The 14,867-nt window shown below is 42.5% G+C and overlaps 1 protein-coding gene across 1 annotated transcript in view; it reads right to left on the reverse strand.

Moving 5' to 3' along the window:
- The window catches only part of SLC28A3 (solute carrier family 28 member 3), a 61,756-nt gene extending 54,598 nt beyond the window's left edge, over positions 1–7,158 (reverse strand). Inside the window, exon 1 of the mRNA XM_024132909.2 lies at positions 6,978–7,158. Within this exon, the coding sequence (XP_023988677.1) occupies positions 6,978–7,055 (78 nt within the window). The 5' untranslated portion in view covers positions 7,056–7,158. The remainder of the gene's footprint in view (positions 1–6,977) is intronic.
- Positions 7,159–14,867: the final 7,709 nt, after the last annotated feature.

Below are 14,867 nucleotides of genomic sequence, written 5' to 3' on the forward strand. Positions count from 1 at the left end.
ATATGGTATTTGTTTTTCTCTTTCTGACTTACTTCACTCTGTATGACAGACTCTAGGTCCATCCACCTCACTACAAATAACTCAATTTCATTTCTTCATTAGTTTGTTTTTTATGTCTGAGTCTATTTCTGTTTTGTAAATAAGTTCATTTGTATCATTTGTTTTAGATTCCACATATAAGTGATATCATATATTTGTCTTTCTCTGATTTACTTCACTTAGGATGATAATCTCTAGGTCCATCTATGTTGCTACAAATGGCATTATTTCCTTCTTTTTTATGGCTGAGTAATATTCCATTGTATATATGTACCACATCTTTTTTACCATTCATCTGTTGATGGACGTTTAGACTGCTTCCCTGTCTTGCTATTGTAAATAGTGCTGCTATGAACATAGAGGTACATGTATCTTTTTGAATTATACTTATGTCCAGATATACACCCAGGAGTGGGATTGCAGGATCATATGGCAACCCTGTTGTCATGTATTTTCTGTGTCCTAATTTACTTGTGGGAAAAAAAATCATCTAGATAGCTCTAGCTAAGCTTGTCCTGAGCAACGTGAAAACATACTCAGTTATCTGAGTGTGATCCATGCTGACCTCTGTGATTAATGTGTTGAAGAAACAGTACTCTTCCAACCTCAGAACTTATGTATTCAAAGAATCTGGGTTCAAAGTCTATGCCAACATTCCAGCACTTATATGACCTCCCAAATTTTGAGCTCCATTTAACAATCTCTCCAAACCTGACAGGCTCACCAGGTGAATCATGGAGTGAGCCGGCCTTCCTCAGTGTATGTGTAGTGTAGAGGCACAATTCCAGTCTAGGGCTGTCTCAGGATGTTCATAAGTGGGTCCTACCCAACCGATGTCAGAGTGAGGATGGGCCCTGTGCCTCTAACGGCCACTCATGGCAAGATCAATGTTTACTCATGGGCAGGAGGACACTTGTGCTGGGATTCTAAGGGACACCCTTCAGGAAAGGGGTTCGTTCAAAAACTTGCCTGGATTTTCACCCTTAGAAGTTCTGAGTTTTATCCCACCTCTCCTGCTGTCAATTTTCATCTCTTCCTTTTCTCTGGATCCTTTCCCCTTCTTTGAGTTTGAAAAAAAATCTTTCAGTTGCCCTATTCTAAAAAAACTTACCCCAGAGATAGACTCTTGGAATTTGCGGTATTTGTCAAGTGAAGAAAAGATTTTTTCTTTTTTAAAGTGATGGTGAAATAATTGAATGTCCATGTAGAAACACAGAAAACTTGACTCTCATCTTACACTATACATAAAAATCAGTTTCAGAGGGACTAGAGGCCTCAATGTAGAAAGCAAGAACAAGCTTATAGAAACTATGAGAGGGTATCTTCATGATCTTGCAGGGTAGAAAGTGATTTCTTAAACAGGATATATAAAACAAACACCTGATAAATGGGGCCGCAGTATAATTATCTTTTGTTTTTCAAAATGTTAAAGAGCGAAAGACAGCTTCAGAGTGATAGAAGACTTTCATTTTGAAAGAGAACTCTTTCAAATCAATAGGGAAAAGACAAAATCCAGTAGAGAAAATAGACAAGAGACTTGAGCAAGTATTTCATAAAGTAGGCATCTAATGGCCAATAACAGGAAAATTAAAATCAAACCTCCCTAATATATGACTATATACCTACCAGAATCACTGAAATTAACAAACCCGATAAATGTTGGTGAGGCTATAGAGTAATAGGAACTCACACTCTGTGGATGGGAGTATACACTGGTAAAACCACTTAGGAAACCAGTCTGGCATTATTATCAAAGTTGAAAGTGTATATGTCTTCCCAATGACCTAGTAATTCCACTCCTAAGTATAACACCAAAATAAAAGTGTTATTCACCAGGAGACATGTACAAGAATATTCATAGCTGCCTTTGTTATTTTGAAGTTCCCCAAAGCTCCAAATTTAACGAGGCAAAGTCCACTGACAGTAAAATAGATAAATTGTATAGTGTTGACGGAGAATACTGTGTATCAAGGAAATTGGATGAACTCTGGTTACACACAGTACTATGGCTGAATCTTAGAAATATAAAACTGAGCAAAAGAAGCCAGATACAAAATGATTCATCTTACCTAATTCCATATAAATGTTTTAAAAGAAGCAAATAATTTTTCTTGAAATTTTCTATTTATATAAAGTTCAAAAACAGGCAAAGGCAGTGTTTAAGGATTCATAATTAGAAGTTAAGGCATACGGCCAAACGGGGAAGTAATTACCACAAAGTTGGGAACCTCGTTATCCCTGAGGGAGGGGGGCAGTTGAACAGAATGTGCAGGGCAGGGGTGTCCGAGCTGAGGGATGGCAATGCCCTATTTCTTGACCTGGGTGGCACTTTATAATATGTTGTCTATTTGGTTTTATGTGTTTTTCTGCCTGAGATAATTTACAATGATTAGAAAAACCCTGCCTACAATTTCCGTCTTGCCTCTCCCGAGCCTGTCCCTCTTCTCTCCTCTCCTCTCTGCCAGAGGAATGTCCTTTCTGTCCTCGTTTTCTCCAGTCTCTTAACTCCCACTTATAACACAGACTGTCCCGGCCCTCAGCCTTGGTCACCAGTAATATCCTAATTAGCAAATCAGATGAACGTATCTCCTCCATTCCGTGGAGGGGTCTTTGCTGTTCACCTTGTGGTTCTCTTTCCTCTCTGCTTCCCCAGACCTTTCCTCCTCTGGTTCTGTCCTCTCTCTCCCTCTGGCTTCTCTGTTTCATCCTCTGACGTCTCTGACTTTGCTGCTCCTGAAACACTGGTGCTTCCCAGGTTTCCCTCCCCGTGGTCTCGTCCACACCCTGGCCACCTCTGTGCTAACAGCCCCCAAACGTATAATGTCCCCTTCCAGGCTCCAGGTGCACGTGTGCCTAAAGCTTCCTGCTCCAACTCCATCTGTGTCTGGATGTTCGGCATCATCTTAATTTCAACCAGCAGCCTCAAAATGAAGTCATTCTTTTCCTTGCTCCAACCCGATTCCTAGATTTCCTATCTACGTAAAGGGAATCACTTCCAAGTGGATATCTCAAGCTAGAAATGTGGACTTTAACCTGTCCTGGCACCAAGAGCTACTGTTACTATGTTCACATTGTGCTAGGCACTTGCTACAGTCTGAATGTTTGTGTCCACACACCACGCCCCCCCCAACTCCCCTCCAAATTCCTGTTCTGAAAATGTCATGCCCCGCATGGTGTATTAGGAGGTGGGGCCTTTGGGAGGTGATTAGGTCATGAGGGAAGGGCCTTCATGAATGGGTTTAGTGCCTTTATAAAAAAGACCCCAGGGGGTTTCCGGGCTTCCCTGGTGGCGCAGTGGTTGAGAGTCTGCCTGCCGATGCAGGGGAAACGGGTTCGTGCCCCGGTCCGGGAGGATCCCACGGATCCCACGTGCCGTGGAGCGGCTGGGCCCATGAGCCATGGCCACTGAGCCTGCGCGTCCGGAGCCTGTGCTCCGCAACGGGAGAGGCCACAACAGCGAGAGGCCCGCGTACCACAAAAAAAAAAAAAAAAAAAAAGACCCCAGGGACTTCCCTGGTGGTCCAGTGGTTAGGACTCCATGCTTTCACTGCTGAGGGCATGGGTTTAAATCCTGGTCGGGGAACTAAGATCCAGAGCTGTGCAGTGCGGCCAAACAAACAAAACCCCAGAGAGCTCCCTTGCATTTTTGGCCATGTGAGGACGGGGCCCTCACCAGACATAGAATTTGCTGATGCCGTGATCTTGGACCTCCCAGCCTCCAGAACTGTGAGAAATATGTTTCTGTTTATAAGCCACCCAGTCCGAGATATTTTGTTACAGCAGCCTGAGTGAACTAAGACAGCCTTTTTTTTTTTTGCGGTACGCGGGCCTCTTACTGTCGTGGCCTCTCCCGTTGCGGAGCACAGGCTCCGGACGCGCAGGCTCAGCGGCCATGGCTCACGGGCCCAGCCGCTCCGCGGCATGTGGGATCCTCCCGGGCCGGGGCATGAACCCGCGTTCCCTGCATCAGGAGGCGGACCCTCAACCACTGCGCCACCAGGGAAGCCCCTAAGACAGCATTTTAAAAAACATATATTTTTTGCAAATATTACAGAGGAGGACGTGGAAATACTCGCAGGCAGAGCAGCTCTGACCCCTCACCCTGACTTCTGCCCAAGTCCACTGCAGCAGCCGCTTAAGAGCACAGGTACTTTCCCCCAGCGTCAGTTTCCACCGCCTCTAACCTACTTCTGATCATCACACTAACCTCCTAACTGGTTTCCCAACCACACACAAATCTCTTTCCATTTTTTGTCCATCTTTAGCAGGGCTAATAGAGTACTTTAATGATTTAATAGTGTAGTTTTGTTTTTTTTTTGGCTGCACTGCGTGGCTTGGGGGATCTTAGTCCCCCCACCAGGGATTGAACCTGGGCCCTCAGCAGTGAAAGTGTGGAGTCCTAACCACTGGACCTCCAGGGAATTCCCAAGAGTGTAGATTTTGATTGCTTCCTTCTCAAATGCCTAGGCCATGTGATCTGACGCCAGCCTGCCCCCTTTCCCTACTCCCCAGCCCCAGCTCCGCATCTTCTCTACCCCAAGCACACAGGCTCTTTCAGGCCCCTGGGCCTGGGTACAGACAGTTCTCTTTAGTTGTGATGCTTTGCTGATGCCCCTCCCTGTTCAACTGGGAAATCCTTGCCCACCCTTAAGCCCTAACTGATGTTCTCCGAACATCTGTGATGCAAGATTAGCATATTATTCCTTTTTGAACTTGTCTCCCTCTCTAGCAGTGGCCACATCCAGGGGGCAGTTAACAATCTTGCTGAGTAAATACGTGTCTCTGGAAATTCTTGTTGAAGGAGAAGCACTGGACGAATAACCTGGTCAATGCTTGTTGGTGCCAGTGTGTGGTACTCTGCTGGGTTTGAGAGGCACTGCTTTGCACCCTGAGGCCTGGAGATGCTCTGCTGTGGGAGAAGAGTGTGAGGGATAGAAAACAGGGTGGCTTTCGGGGACTCTGTGTCTTGCTCACTGACCATGGGCAGCCAGCTGCTGGCAACAGGCACCCTTCTCCATTGCAGATGCCTTTCTCTTGCTGCCATATTCACTTTGACCCTTTATCCCATTCCATCCCTTCCATTCTTTTGAATCAGAAAAGGCTCCCCGCTTTATGCTTTTTTCTCACTTATGATGGCAATCAGGATATGCCACCCCACATATGCCACTTTGGCTTAAATATGCCATATTTAAGTGGATAGAGGAAGAGCCGAGAGCTCTTTCTGTGTCTGCCTTGTCTCATTTGCCTTCAGTTCAAAATAATTCATAGAAGATATCTCTGCTCTTCCTCTATCTGCTTAAAAACAGGGCATAACTTTCCCTCGTGCGAGTGTTGCCCTCTCCCATAACAGACAGAGGACAGACATTGTCACTGGAGACAGAGATGGCGAGGAGATACCTCATGGTCAAACCTTACCTTCCAGTAGTTACGTCCATATATTTCCTCATCACTTTCCCACAATTTATTTGCCCTAAGAGCCCAACCACTCTTTCCTTTGTCTAGTAACTTCTCCACAATTTATCTCCTTTTTAAAATAGTATATAAGCCTCTGAGTCTTACTGCTTCTTTGGGATGTTCCCTTCTTTTCTGTGAAGCCTTCTTTTCTGTGACTTTTATGTGTACAAAAAATTAAAAATATTAATAAATATTTTTATTAATATGCCTTTGCTCCTGTTTATCTGCCATTTGTCAGTTTAATTCACAGACCTCAGGAACTGAACATTAGTGGGTAGAGGGTAAGATCTTTCCTCCCCTACACTTATAATCTGTGAGATGCGCATGACTGTGACACATGCACACACAACTAAACTGAAGCTCAAGGAAGTTACAATAACTTGTGAGTAGAAGACTCAGGACTTGAGTCAACTTGAGTCAAAGTCCTTTTACCATCCTTGTTCCTTTCTTTGTTAGTGCCTAAACATTTGTTTTGCCTGTTTATTGAAGCTGAAGCCCAAGGGATTGCTGACACCTGCTCATGTGAGCTTCCCATGTTGAGTGTCAGGTTAGGAAAGGAAGTATACTTGGGTACAGCCCTGAAAAATCCCCATCCCAGACTCAGTCAGAAAAAAGCCTGGTGATTTATGGTGACAGGACTTCTGTGGCATCTAGCCCTGGGCCAAGCAGTGTTAATCACTCAGTGAGTTTTGGATGATGACATGAGATGATTTGGGTACCTGCCCCCCGCAGCAGGGCAGGTACCCAGGCCACCATCTGACAGGGGCTCTGAGACCTGGTTTAAGAGAAAGGGACCTAGAGGTGCTAACTACATCCGGGATCTGGATTCTTCCCCATTCTTCCCCTCTCATCAGTTCTTTGGGAAAATGTCTGTAGGTAAATACTATATCCGTGGACTTCCCTGGTGGCGCAGTGAGTGGTTAAGAATCCGCCTGCCATTGTGGGGACACGGGTTCGAGCCCTGGTCCGGGAAGATCCCACATGCCATGGAGCAGCTAAGCCCGTGCGCCACAACTACTGAACCTGCTCTCCTAGAGCATGCGAGCCACAACTACTGAGCCCACGTGCCACAACTACTGAACCTGCTCTCTAGAGCCCGTGCTCTGCAACAAGAGACGCCAACGTAAGGAGAAGCCCGCGCACTGCAATGAAGACCCAACACCACCAAAAATAAATAAATAAATACATTAAAAAAAAACAGAACAAAACTATATCTGTGCCCTATGAGCCCTAAACACAAGTAGGAGAGGACAATCTTGTCTTTTAAGTGGCAGGGACAAAAACAGTTTCGGTTAAGAGACTTTTCAGGTTTGTCAACCTGAGAAGAACCCAATAAGGAAAAATAATAGGCTTAAAGAGTGCCATTAAAAATCGTATTGTGTTCCAATATTCCCTCTGCTGTAGTTAAGAAACTTGCCAGAAAGGCAAGGAGAGAGCATTACTTCCATTTACTTGGTCTTAAACAAGATGAAAGGTCTGCTCACCTGAAAGCCAGTGTTGCTGCAGCCCTCGGCTGTGAGGGCTGCCGTCCTCTGCAGTTCCAGAGAGTTTTTGCTGCTCATGGATTTGGCTGGGCTCCGAATTCTTTTCAGATGTTTGGGCTGGAGATCCCCTGTACCTGTGAAATAGAACGCCGCCTCTGCTGAGGTCAGGATGCCACCTGCTATTGTAAGAACCTGGGCACTGCTTCAGTTTGGAAACTTGGATCAAAGTCTCCTGGTTGGGGTGAGGCAGGAGTGGCAAGGGGCGGGGTGGGTACTTCCAGATCAGGTCCACCTACCTCCTTAATCCCTCTCATTATTCATTCCTGCGGGCCCATTTTCACTCCGGGAAGAAGACTCCGGTGCTGCTCAAGACAGAAAAGGACGTTTTCTCTCCAGTCTTGAGGGAAAGAATTTATTTCCTGTGCTGGTGTTGGGCACTGAGAGTGGTTGTTGGCAGGGAACATAAGGACTGGCTGCTACCAAGTGACCAGGATCCTGTGCTAGGTCCCTGCTTGGGATATTACATACAGTGGTCTTGGTTTCTCTTCGGAACAAGGGAAAACTGAGGTGTCCCTGAACATCACCTCAGTTAACACCTCAGATTAACAAAAACTGACGGTTTGCCCAGGGCCATTTGGCCAATAAAGGGTCACTGAGAAGTCAAATTCAGGTCTGGTGGATTCCAAAGGCTTTTTACTACTGTCTGCAATCAAGGTTGCTTTTAAAAAATCCAACTCCTAGAAATGCAAAGATGTGGCAGGTAAATGAAAAGTGACCAACTTATTCAAAAGATTCTTGGCTTTATGAAATTATTAGCTGTAGGATTTTTTCAAAATAGCAGTTTCCCCTAGTACATACATTAAAAATGAACTCTCATGTATCCATTAATTATTATAATTGTGTGGCCTGTGTGGAAATGTGAAAAATGTTTATAAGTGAAAAACTAAAATTTATAAACTGAATACTGCATATAGTAGACCAAAGAATGGAAAGAAAACATCAAATATTACTAGTGGCTATTTCTGGGTTGTGGTTTTATGGGTGGTTGCTATTTTCTCTTTCATCCTTTGCTAGATGTTCTATAAAGAGCTTGATTTACTATCATTATCATCATATTGAATATATATATATATGTTAACATATATGTATTACATATAATATAATATATAATATATATGTGAAGAGCTCACTGGATGCCTACTGCCTGGGTTCAAATCCTGACTCTGCCACTTACTACAGCAAACTACAACTCAGCTCAAGAGCCAAACCCACCCTGCTGCCTGTTTTTATGCAGCCCCAGAGCTAAGCATGGTTTCTAGCTTTTAAAATGGTTGAAAAAAATCAAAAGGATGAATATTTCATGACACAAGTAAACCCTATGAAATTCAAATTTCAGTGTCCATAAATGAAATTTTGTGGGAACACAAACATGCCCATTCATTTATGTATTGTCTGTGGCTGCTCAAGACTCAATCTAGTTTAAGGTTAAATCCTTATTCTCCAGAGAAAAAGAAAAACCTTCGTTCTTGTATTTATGGTTGTAATTGCAGAAACGTATCTCAAATGTCTGACATTCTTGCAGATATTGTTATATGAACCTTTTAAAATGCAACAATCCTATGTTTTCTCTGCCCCTAGGCTACAGACGGTATGTTTGAAAAGATACAAGCATGTTTGAGAGCAGGTCATGGTGCAAGCAAGATCACACTACAGCGTTGATTAAAAGACACAATGACCTGCCCATTTCATTCTCCAGCAGTACCAGCTAACGGAAAAATTGAGACCTAATTAGAGCAAATTGCACATACAACTTGGATGCTAAAATGCAAAAAAAAGATGGTCATTTCCAGAGAAGTTTTAACTTAAAATGCTACCTATCTGAAACCTATGGTTAAGAGCTTTCAGAACTAATGAAAATTCTGACTTTCCTGGCAGCACAAGAATTAACTTGATTCATGGGACTATCACTAGAAATGATGGTACCTTGGTAGAAGCGATGGCTCATTTTGCCCAATTTGGAAATAGAAATTGTGACCAGAAAATCACCTTTCAACTTTCCAAGACTGCATATTAAATCATTCCTTAGTCATGCAGAATCGTTATTTGTAAGGAATAACTGAGCCAAGCCCTGAGAAACTGCCTCTTAACTCCTCTGTGTCTCAGCTATTTTCATTGCAGGGTCCCTCAAACTCAGTTTTAAACTTTGCAACCATTGTGTAGCAACCAAATCACTAGGCGTTTTAATCAAATGATTGCTATGTCCTATTCCATTCCCTAAGAGTTGGCTTTTAGACCAAAAACCCATGGGCTATATATATACAAACCCATTAATGAAAAACAAAAAACCTCCCCACCCACTTCAAATTTATTAAAACTGTGAAAGTAAAAAATATTATAAGTACATGACAGTAGGTCTTGCTTCATAACATGTAGTTCTATAGTGAGGTCATTCTTTTCCTTTTGGTGACAGTGTTTCCAAAAAGAATAAAATGAATTTTTAAAAATTGTCCCATGTTGAGAACAATGTATTATATGTTTCATGATTTTTCTCTGCTCCCCCTCTCCTCCCTGTAAGGACATTTCACGTACTACAGAATAACATTTTTTAAATACATCTTGAAGTAGTTTAATAAACCAAAAATGTAATCCTGGGATGGCTGCAAAGCTTAATCTGATTAACCAACTTGAATTTTTCATATCATCCAAGAAAGAAAAAAAGTAATAATGTGTATTTGAAATAGAAAATACTTTGGGATGTTTTTCCAACAAAATCAGCATTGTAGTTAGATTTTGCTTTTCAACACCCCCACTATACAGTTGGTACTAGGAAAGGCCAGGCACAGCATCTGCTGCCTGGGTAATGGCACCTGTGATTTAAGATTACTTGGCGTCTGTATCACTTTAGTTAGAATCCTGGGAAAGATGATCTTGGCACATTGGTGGACCAATGAAACACTTGAGTCTCAGGGGACAAACTGACTTTTCCAAGAACATAACTACTAAGTGGCAACGTTGTAATTTGAGCCCATGCCTCTGAAACCTGGTCCTGTCAAGAGCTAAGTTCTGAAAGGAAATAAAAGGGAAGCACAACTGAGTTAATACCCCAAAGTATTCATTCTGTTAGTGGGGAAAGCAAACCATAACCAAGATAAATGCAAATAGGTTAATAAAATGGAAAAACAATGAGGTTGTCAAGAGAGCAGAGTTTAATCCATTTGTGTACTTTGAAATCCTCAAAAAATGTGCCAATGCACATTGAGGTGATTCTTAAGAAGGCCCAAGTGTTGACCTGTCATATTGATTCCACTGGAAGTGAATGCTTGGACCTGGAAGCTATAGGAGGGCAGGGATGGTACTCATCGTAGTCTCTGTGCTTAGCATTGCTTAGAACAGATCAGGCTCAAGGCTGAATAGCTTGTGCATTGACCAAAGCGAGAAACTGGAAAATCCCTACCTTCCCAGATATCCCAGGAATATGTGTGAGCTGTATAATGAACTGTGAGGGAGGCCAATTCCCACTGGCCGGTCCTCCCCAAGAACCAGGGCTGGGAGGAGGGCGAAGTGAGCCTAGGGTGCACATTTTAAGGGGACACTCACTCTCGGAGTCATGCGGGCACAGGGTCAGGACCTGAGAGTGAGAGCCTTCTTAAATTTTGCACCCCAGGCACCTTGCCCAGCTCATCCTACTCCTGGCCCTGCCACGAGCAAGCCATGAGTCTGTTTTGGATGAGTCTGAGGTAGCAGTTAAGCATGTAGGCTCTGGACTCAGTCTAGCTGCCAACCCAGGCTCTGCCTCTTACTAAAGCTAACTAGCTGGAACCTCAGGCAAGTTACTCACAGGTATCCTCTCTACACATCTGTTGTTACCTGCAAAATGAGGTTCATAGTTGTGCCTACCTTATAACAGGCCTGCTGGGAGGGTTTGATGCGGTACCACGTGGTAAGTGCCTGGTGCTGTGTAGGAAGAACGCATACACTCAAGATTCCAGGGCAAACCTGCCAGCAGCTGCCCCAAAAGGCAACCTAGGGGAAACATTCTTTGTCCCTTTTCACAGATGAGAAAACAAGACACAGTTTGTGAGGGAATGGTGGGTGGTTTTGGATGGTCAGCTAAATAAGGCTGCTACTGGAAAAAAAATATTGCAATCTCTGGAAAAGAGAAATATGAGAAAGAAAGAGAAAACTCAAATATGTTTTCTTCACCATTTTGCTACCATGATGGCAAGAATCATGAATGGATGCTAAAGCTAGTGGCTGGCAGAATTTGATGAGAAGGACATTTACATGTCTCTTAGTGTCTCCCCACAAATTACATATTAATCAAAGAAAAAGAATACAAGAACTTTATAATGGTGAAAACTGGAAAACACCACCTTACCCAAACGGTCAGCAAACATGGGGAAAAGTGACATTCTGTGCCTCTTGATAAGATGCACTGAGCAGGACACATCATTTCTGTGGTATTATTGTCCCAAATGTATAACCTGAGTCTAATCAGAAAGACATTAGGGCCAACTGAGGGGTGTTTTACAAAATAACTGGCCTGTATTCCTCAAAATTGCTATGGTCATAAAAGACAAAGAAGCCAGAGGACCATTCCAGATTACAGAATACCAAAGATATTTGACAGATAAATGCAACACATCATCCTGGAGTGAGTCCTGGACAAAGGGGAAGGTTTGTTATAATTTATAGGACAATTAACCAAATTTGAATTTTGGTCATAGTAATGTATCAATCTTAAATTTCCTCATCTTGATAATGATACTGTTGTTATGCAAGACAACGTCCTCACGAAATAGACATTGTAGTATGTAGGAATAAAGGAGTATGATGTCTGTATTTATTCCCAAATGCTTCAGAAACAAAGCAGCATGTAAATGTATATGAGATGAGAGAGAATAAATAAAGCAAATGAGGCATTATGTTAATGGTGAACCTGATTAAATGATGAGAGTTTTTGTTATTCTTGAAAGTTTTCTATAAGTTTGAAATTATATCAAAGTAAAAAAGATACAAAAAGACGTTTTGTGAATTATTCATATATGCAAATTATAAACTTAACCTCCTTGTCAGTTATGTGTGTGGGCAGGGAAATTGTTAATTTTTATATATATATATTTTTTTTTCTCTTTTTATTTTGCACTGTAAAAAAGAACAACCAATAACATGCTGCTTTTCTTCACATCCGTATGGATTTTAAGAAATTTCCTTTTCTCCAGGAGAAATGGCTTATAGACAGAAAAAATAGTATCGAATTGTGAAATCTGTGAACCTTAGAAGTCAATATCTTGAAGACTACTCCCAAGGGCAGGGAAGAAAACAAGTGTCACAAGAGATGAGACAGGCACATATAAGGAGAGCAAGCTGGGGAAATGACCGTTTTCATTGCCACTGACCCAGAATACACAGTAGGTACCATTTTCCTCCTGGCATCACCTGTCACCAAGGTTGAGGAATAGGATTGCAACAGGGTTGCCCTGCTCAGAAGCTGGCCTATAGCTGAGGTGAGCACTGGTTTCTCACTCGGTCTAATGAGGGCACTCTCAGTTTCAACCTTCTCTTGTGAAATGGGTTTTATGTCCATGCAACACTCAGGATATTCCAATTAGAAGATCTCATATCCCCCTTTGAGGAAGTAGAGCTATGGGGCTGCGGCCAGCAGACAGAGCCAGGTGTCATCAGAACACTCAGCACCCACCCCCCAACCCCAGCCTGCCCACTCACTGCCCCAGAAACCCTCACTTATTTCTTTATTTCTTTATTTGGCTGTGCCACGTGGCTTGCGGGATCTTAGTTCCTTGACCAGGATTGAACCTACACCCTCGGCAGTGAAAGCATGGAGTCCTAAACACTGGGCTGCCAGGGAATTCCCCAGAAACCCTAATGTATATTTTTTACATCTCTGAAACTATATATTGTCTCACATATTTCCCCCCATGTTGTTAAATACAGATTCCATACACATTTTATTATTTATGTTCAGAGTTGAGATGGATTTATTAATAAAAACAACAAAGATTCTGCTACCTAAAAAGGTTAAGGTTTTTGGTATAGGGGTTTCCTCTTATATAACATATCCCTAAAACTGTAAGATTTGTCATTACTAGGTCAAGCTATGTGACTCAGAATTATAGAGATGTCAAGTAATTGTCAGTGACATTGAATTTAAAAAACTTAAGGACGTACCCCCAAAGTTGTAAGTTGTCCTTAAAAGTTGCTCTAAGTCTAAAAGTAAATGTTTAAACCACATCTTGAGCTCTCATTTTCAGCCTCACCCATCACTATCTAGTTATTTCACATATTGGCAGAAGCTTGAGATAGTGTCAGGGCTCTTACATCAGTTGGTAGAACATCTGGAAGTTGCAGTATTATTTGTGAATGCTGGGAAATACTGATATTGAATTCTACTCAATCTACTGCGCTGGAAACAATCTGAGCAGGAAAGGACAATGTCCTACTTATGCAATGTAACAATCACAATCACAAACACACAAAACTATGTAAAAGTAAGCAAGAAAACCTTGGTTTCTGAGTTTTTCTGTTCAATGTGGTTTGTTACTTATCATTTGCTTTGTTAGCGTTCATTCGCCTTATTTCACACTCATCAAAACGAATCATTCTGGGTAATTTCCATTCATTCACTCAATACAAATTTTAGTTACTAAAAGCAAAAAAAGATATCCTACTCGCAGCGTCCTCTTGTGAGAATTGCATGTACTGAGATATTGTTCATCATCGTCCTGTTACAGGAGGACCCAGGCAGACCTCCTGGGCCTCCCCTCATTTTGTTCTACTCTCTGTCTTGCTCACAAATCTTCCAGGACCTCTGGACTCTGTTCTGGCCTTGGAGCATTTTCACTTGAACTTGGAGTAGCCCCTGGACTGGTTCATTCTCATTGTTCAGCTCTCAGCTGCTCAGGGTTGCTGCCCCAGACCACCCAATCTTCTTGCCAGACCTCCTCTAGTCGAGGACACTGACTGTCTCAGGTGCCACAGAATCCCCTGTGCCAGCACAGGGCCTGGCCTGGAGGCAGCACAGAGACAGCACAGCTATACAGGGGCTCTAAAGGCGTGGTTCTCAGCTTCTAAATACCGTCCCCCTAAAAGGAACCAGACAGGTGCACCTATGACTTCTTCCAAAAAGGAAATTTTTAAACCGGAGGTTGTATCTAAAAGAATAATCTGAAAAGGGCTTCAAAAGTAGTCAAAGTGAAGATGATTTTAACATCAAAAGGAACAATGTTTATAGCAGAAATACATTAAGTCTATGAAAATTCATACGTCCATAACCGTTCTTAAAATAGAAAACTCTAGAAAACCCCCCTCATATTTATCACCACTTAAGCAGGTTTAATCCCTTACTGTGAAAGTTAAGGAGAAAAGTAAGCATTTACATCATCCAGCAAGAACTGCATTTCAAGGTAACCAAATAGCTCCAGCTGATGAGAAGCTATGCTTTATATAATGCCAACAGCAAATATAAAAGGAATGACGGGATTTGAAAAGCATGATTTGGAGACCTCTTGAGCAAAGATGATCAGCTGGTCTTAAATAACTGAGTGGACAGTTGGTGGGGTGCTGGATATCATATGGAACCAAGGTCACGGCACACAGGTGACATACTGGCATGGGGGACAGTGAAATAGCAGAATAAAGAGATCAGGCCAGTTTCAACGCCTATGGGCAATTTGTTTTCAGTGGGTCCACCAGATATTATGAGTGTCTGATATGGGACAACGCGAAGTACACATCACTTCTGTTTTTGCATGTGGAAGTCTTGGTGTCTTTTCCCTCAAGAGCTCTGAAGTTAGACTGCCTGTTCTAACCCGTATTTCCCCTCTTCAAGGTTGGTCTCTTGAGCAGGGTATGCAATCTCTCAGAGCCTCA

The sequence above is a fragment of the Physeter macrocephalus genome, chromosome 9, assembly GCF_002837175.3.
Source record: "Physeter macrocephalus isolate SW-GA chromosome 9, ASM283717v5, whole genome shotgun sequence".
Lineage (NCBI taxonomy): Eukaryota > Metazoa > Chordata > Mammalia > Artiodactyla > Physeteridae > Physeter > Physeter macrocephalus.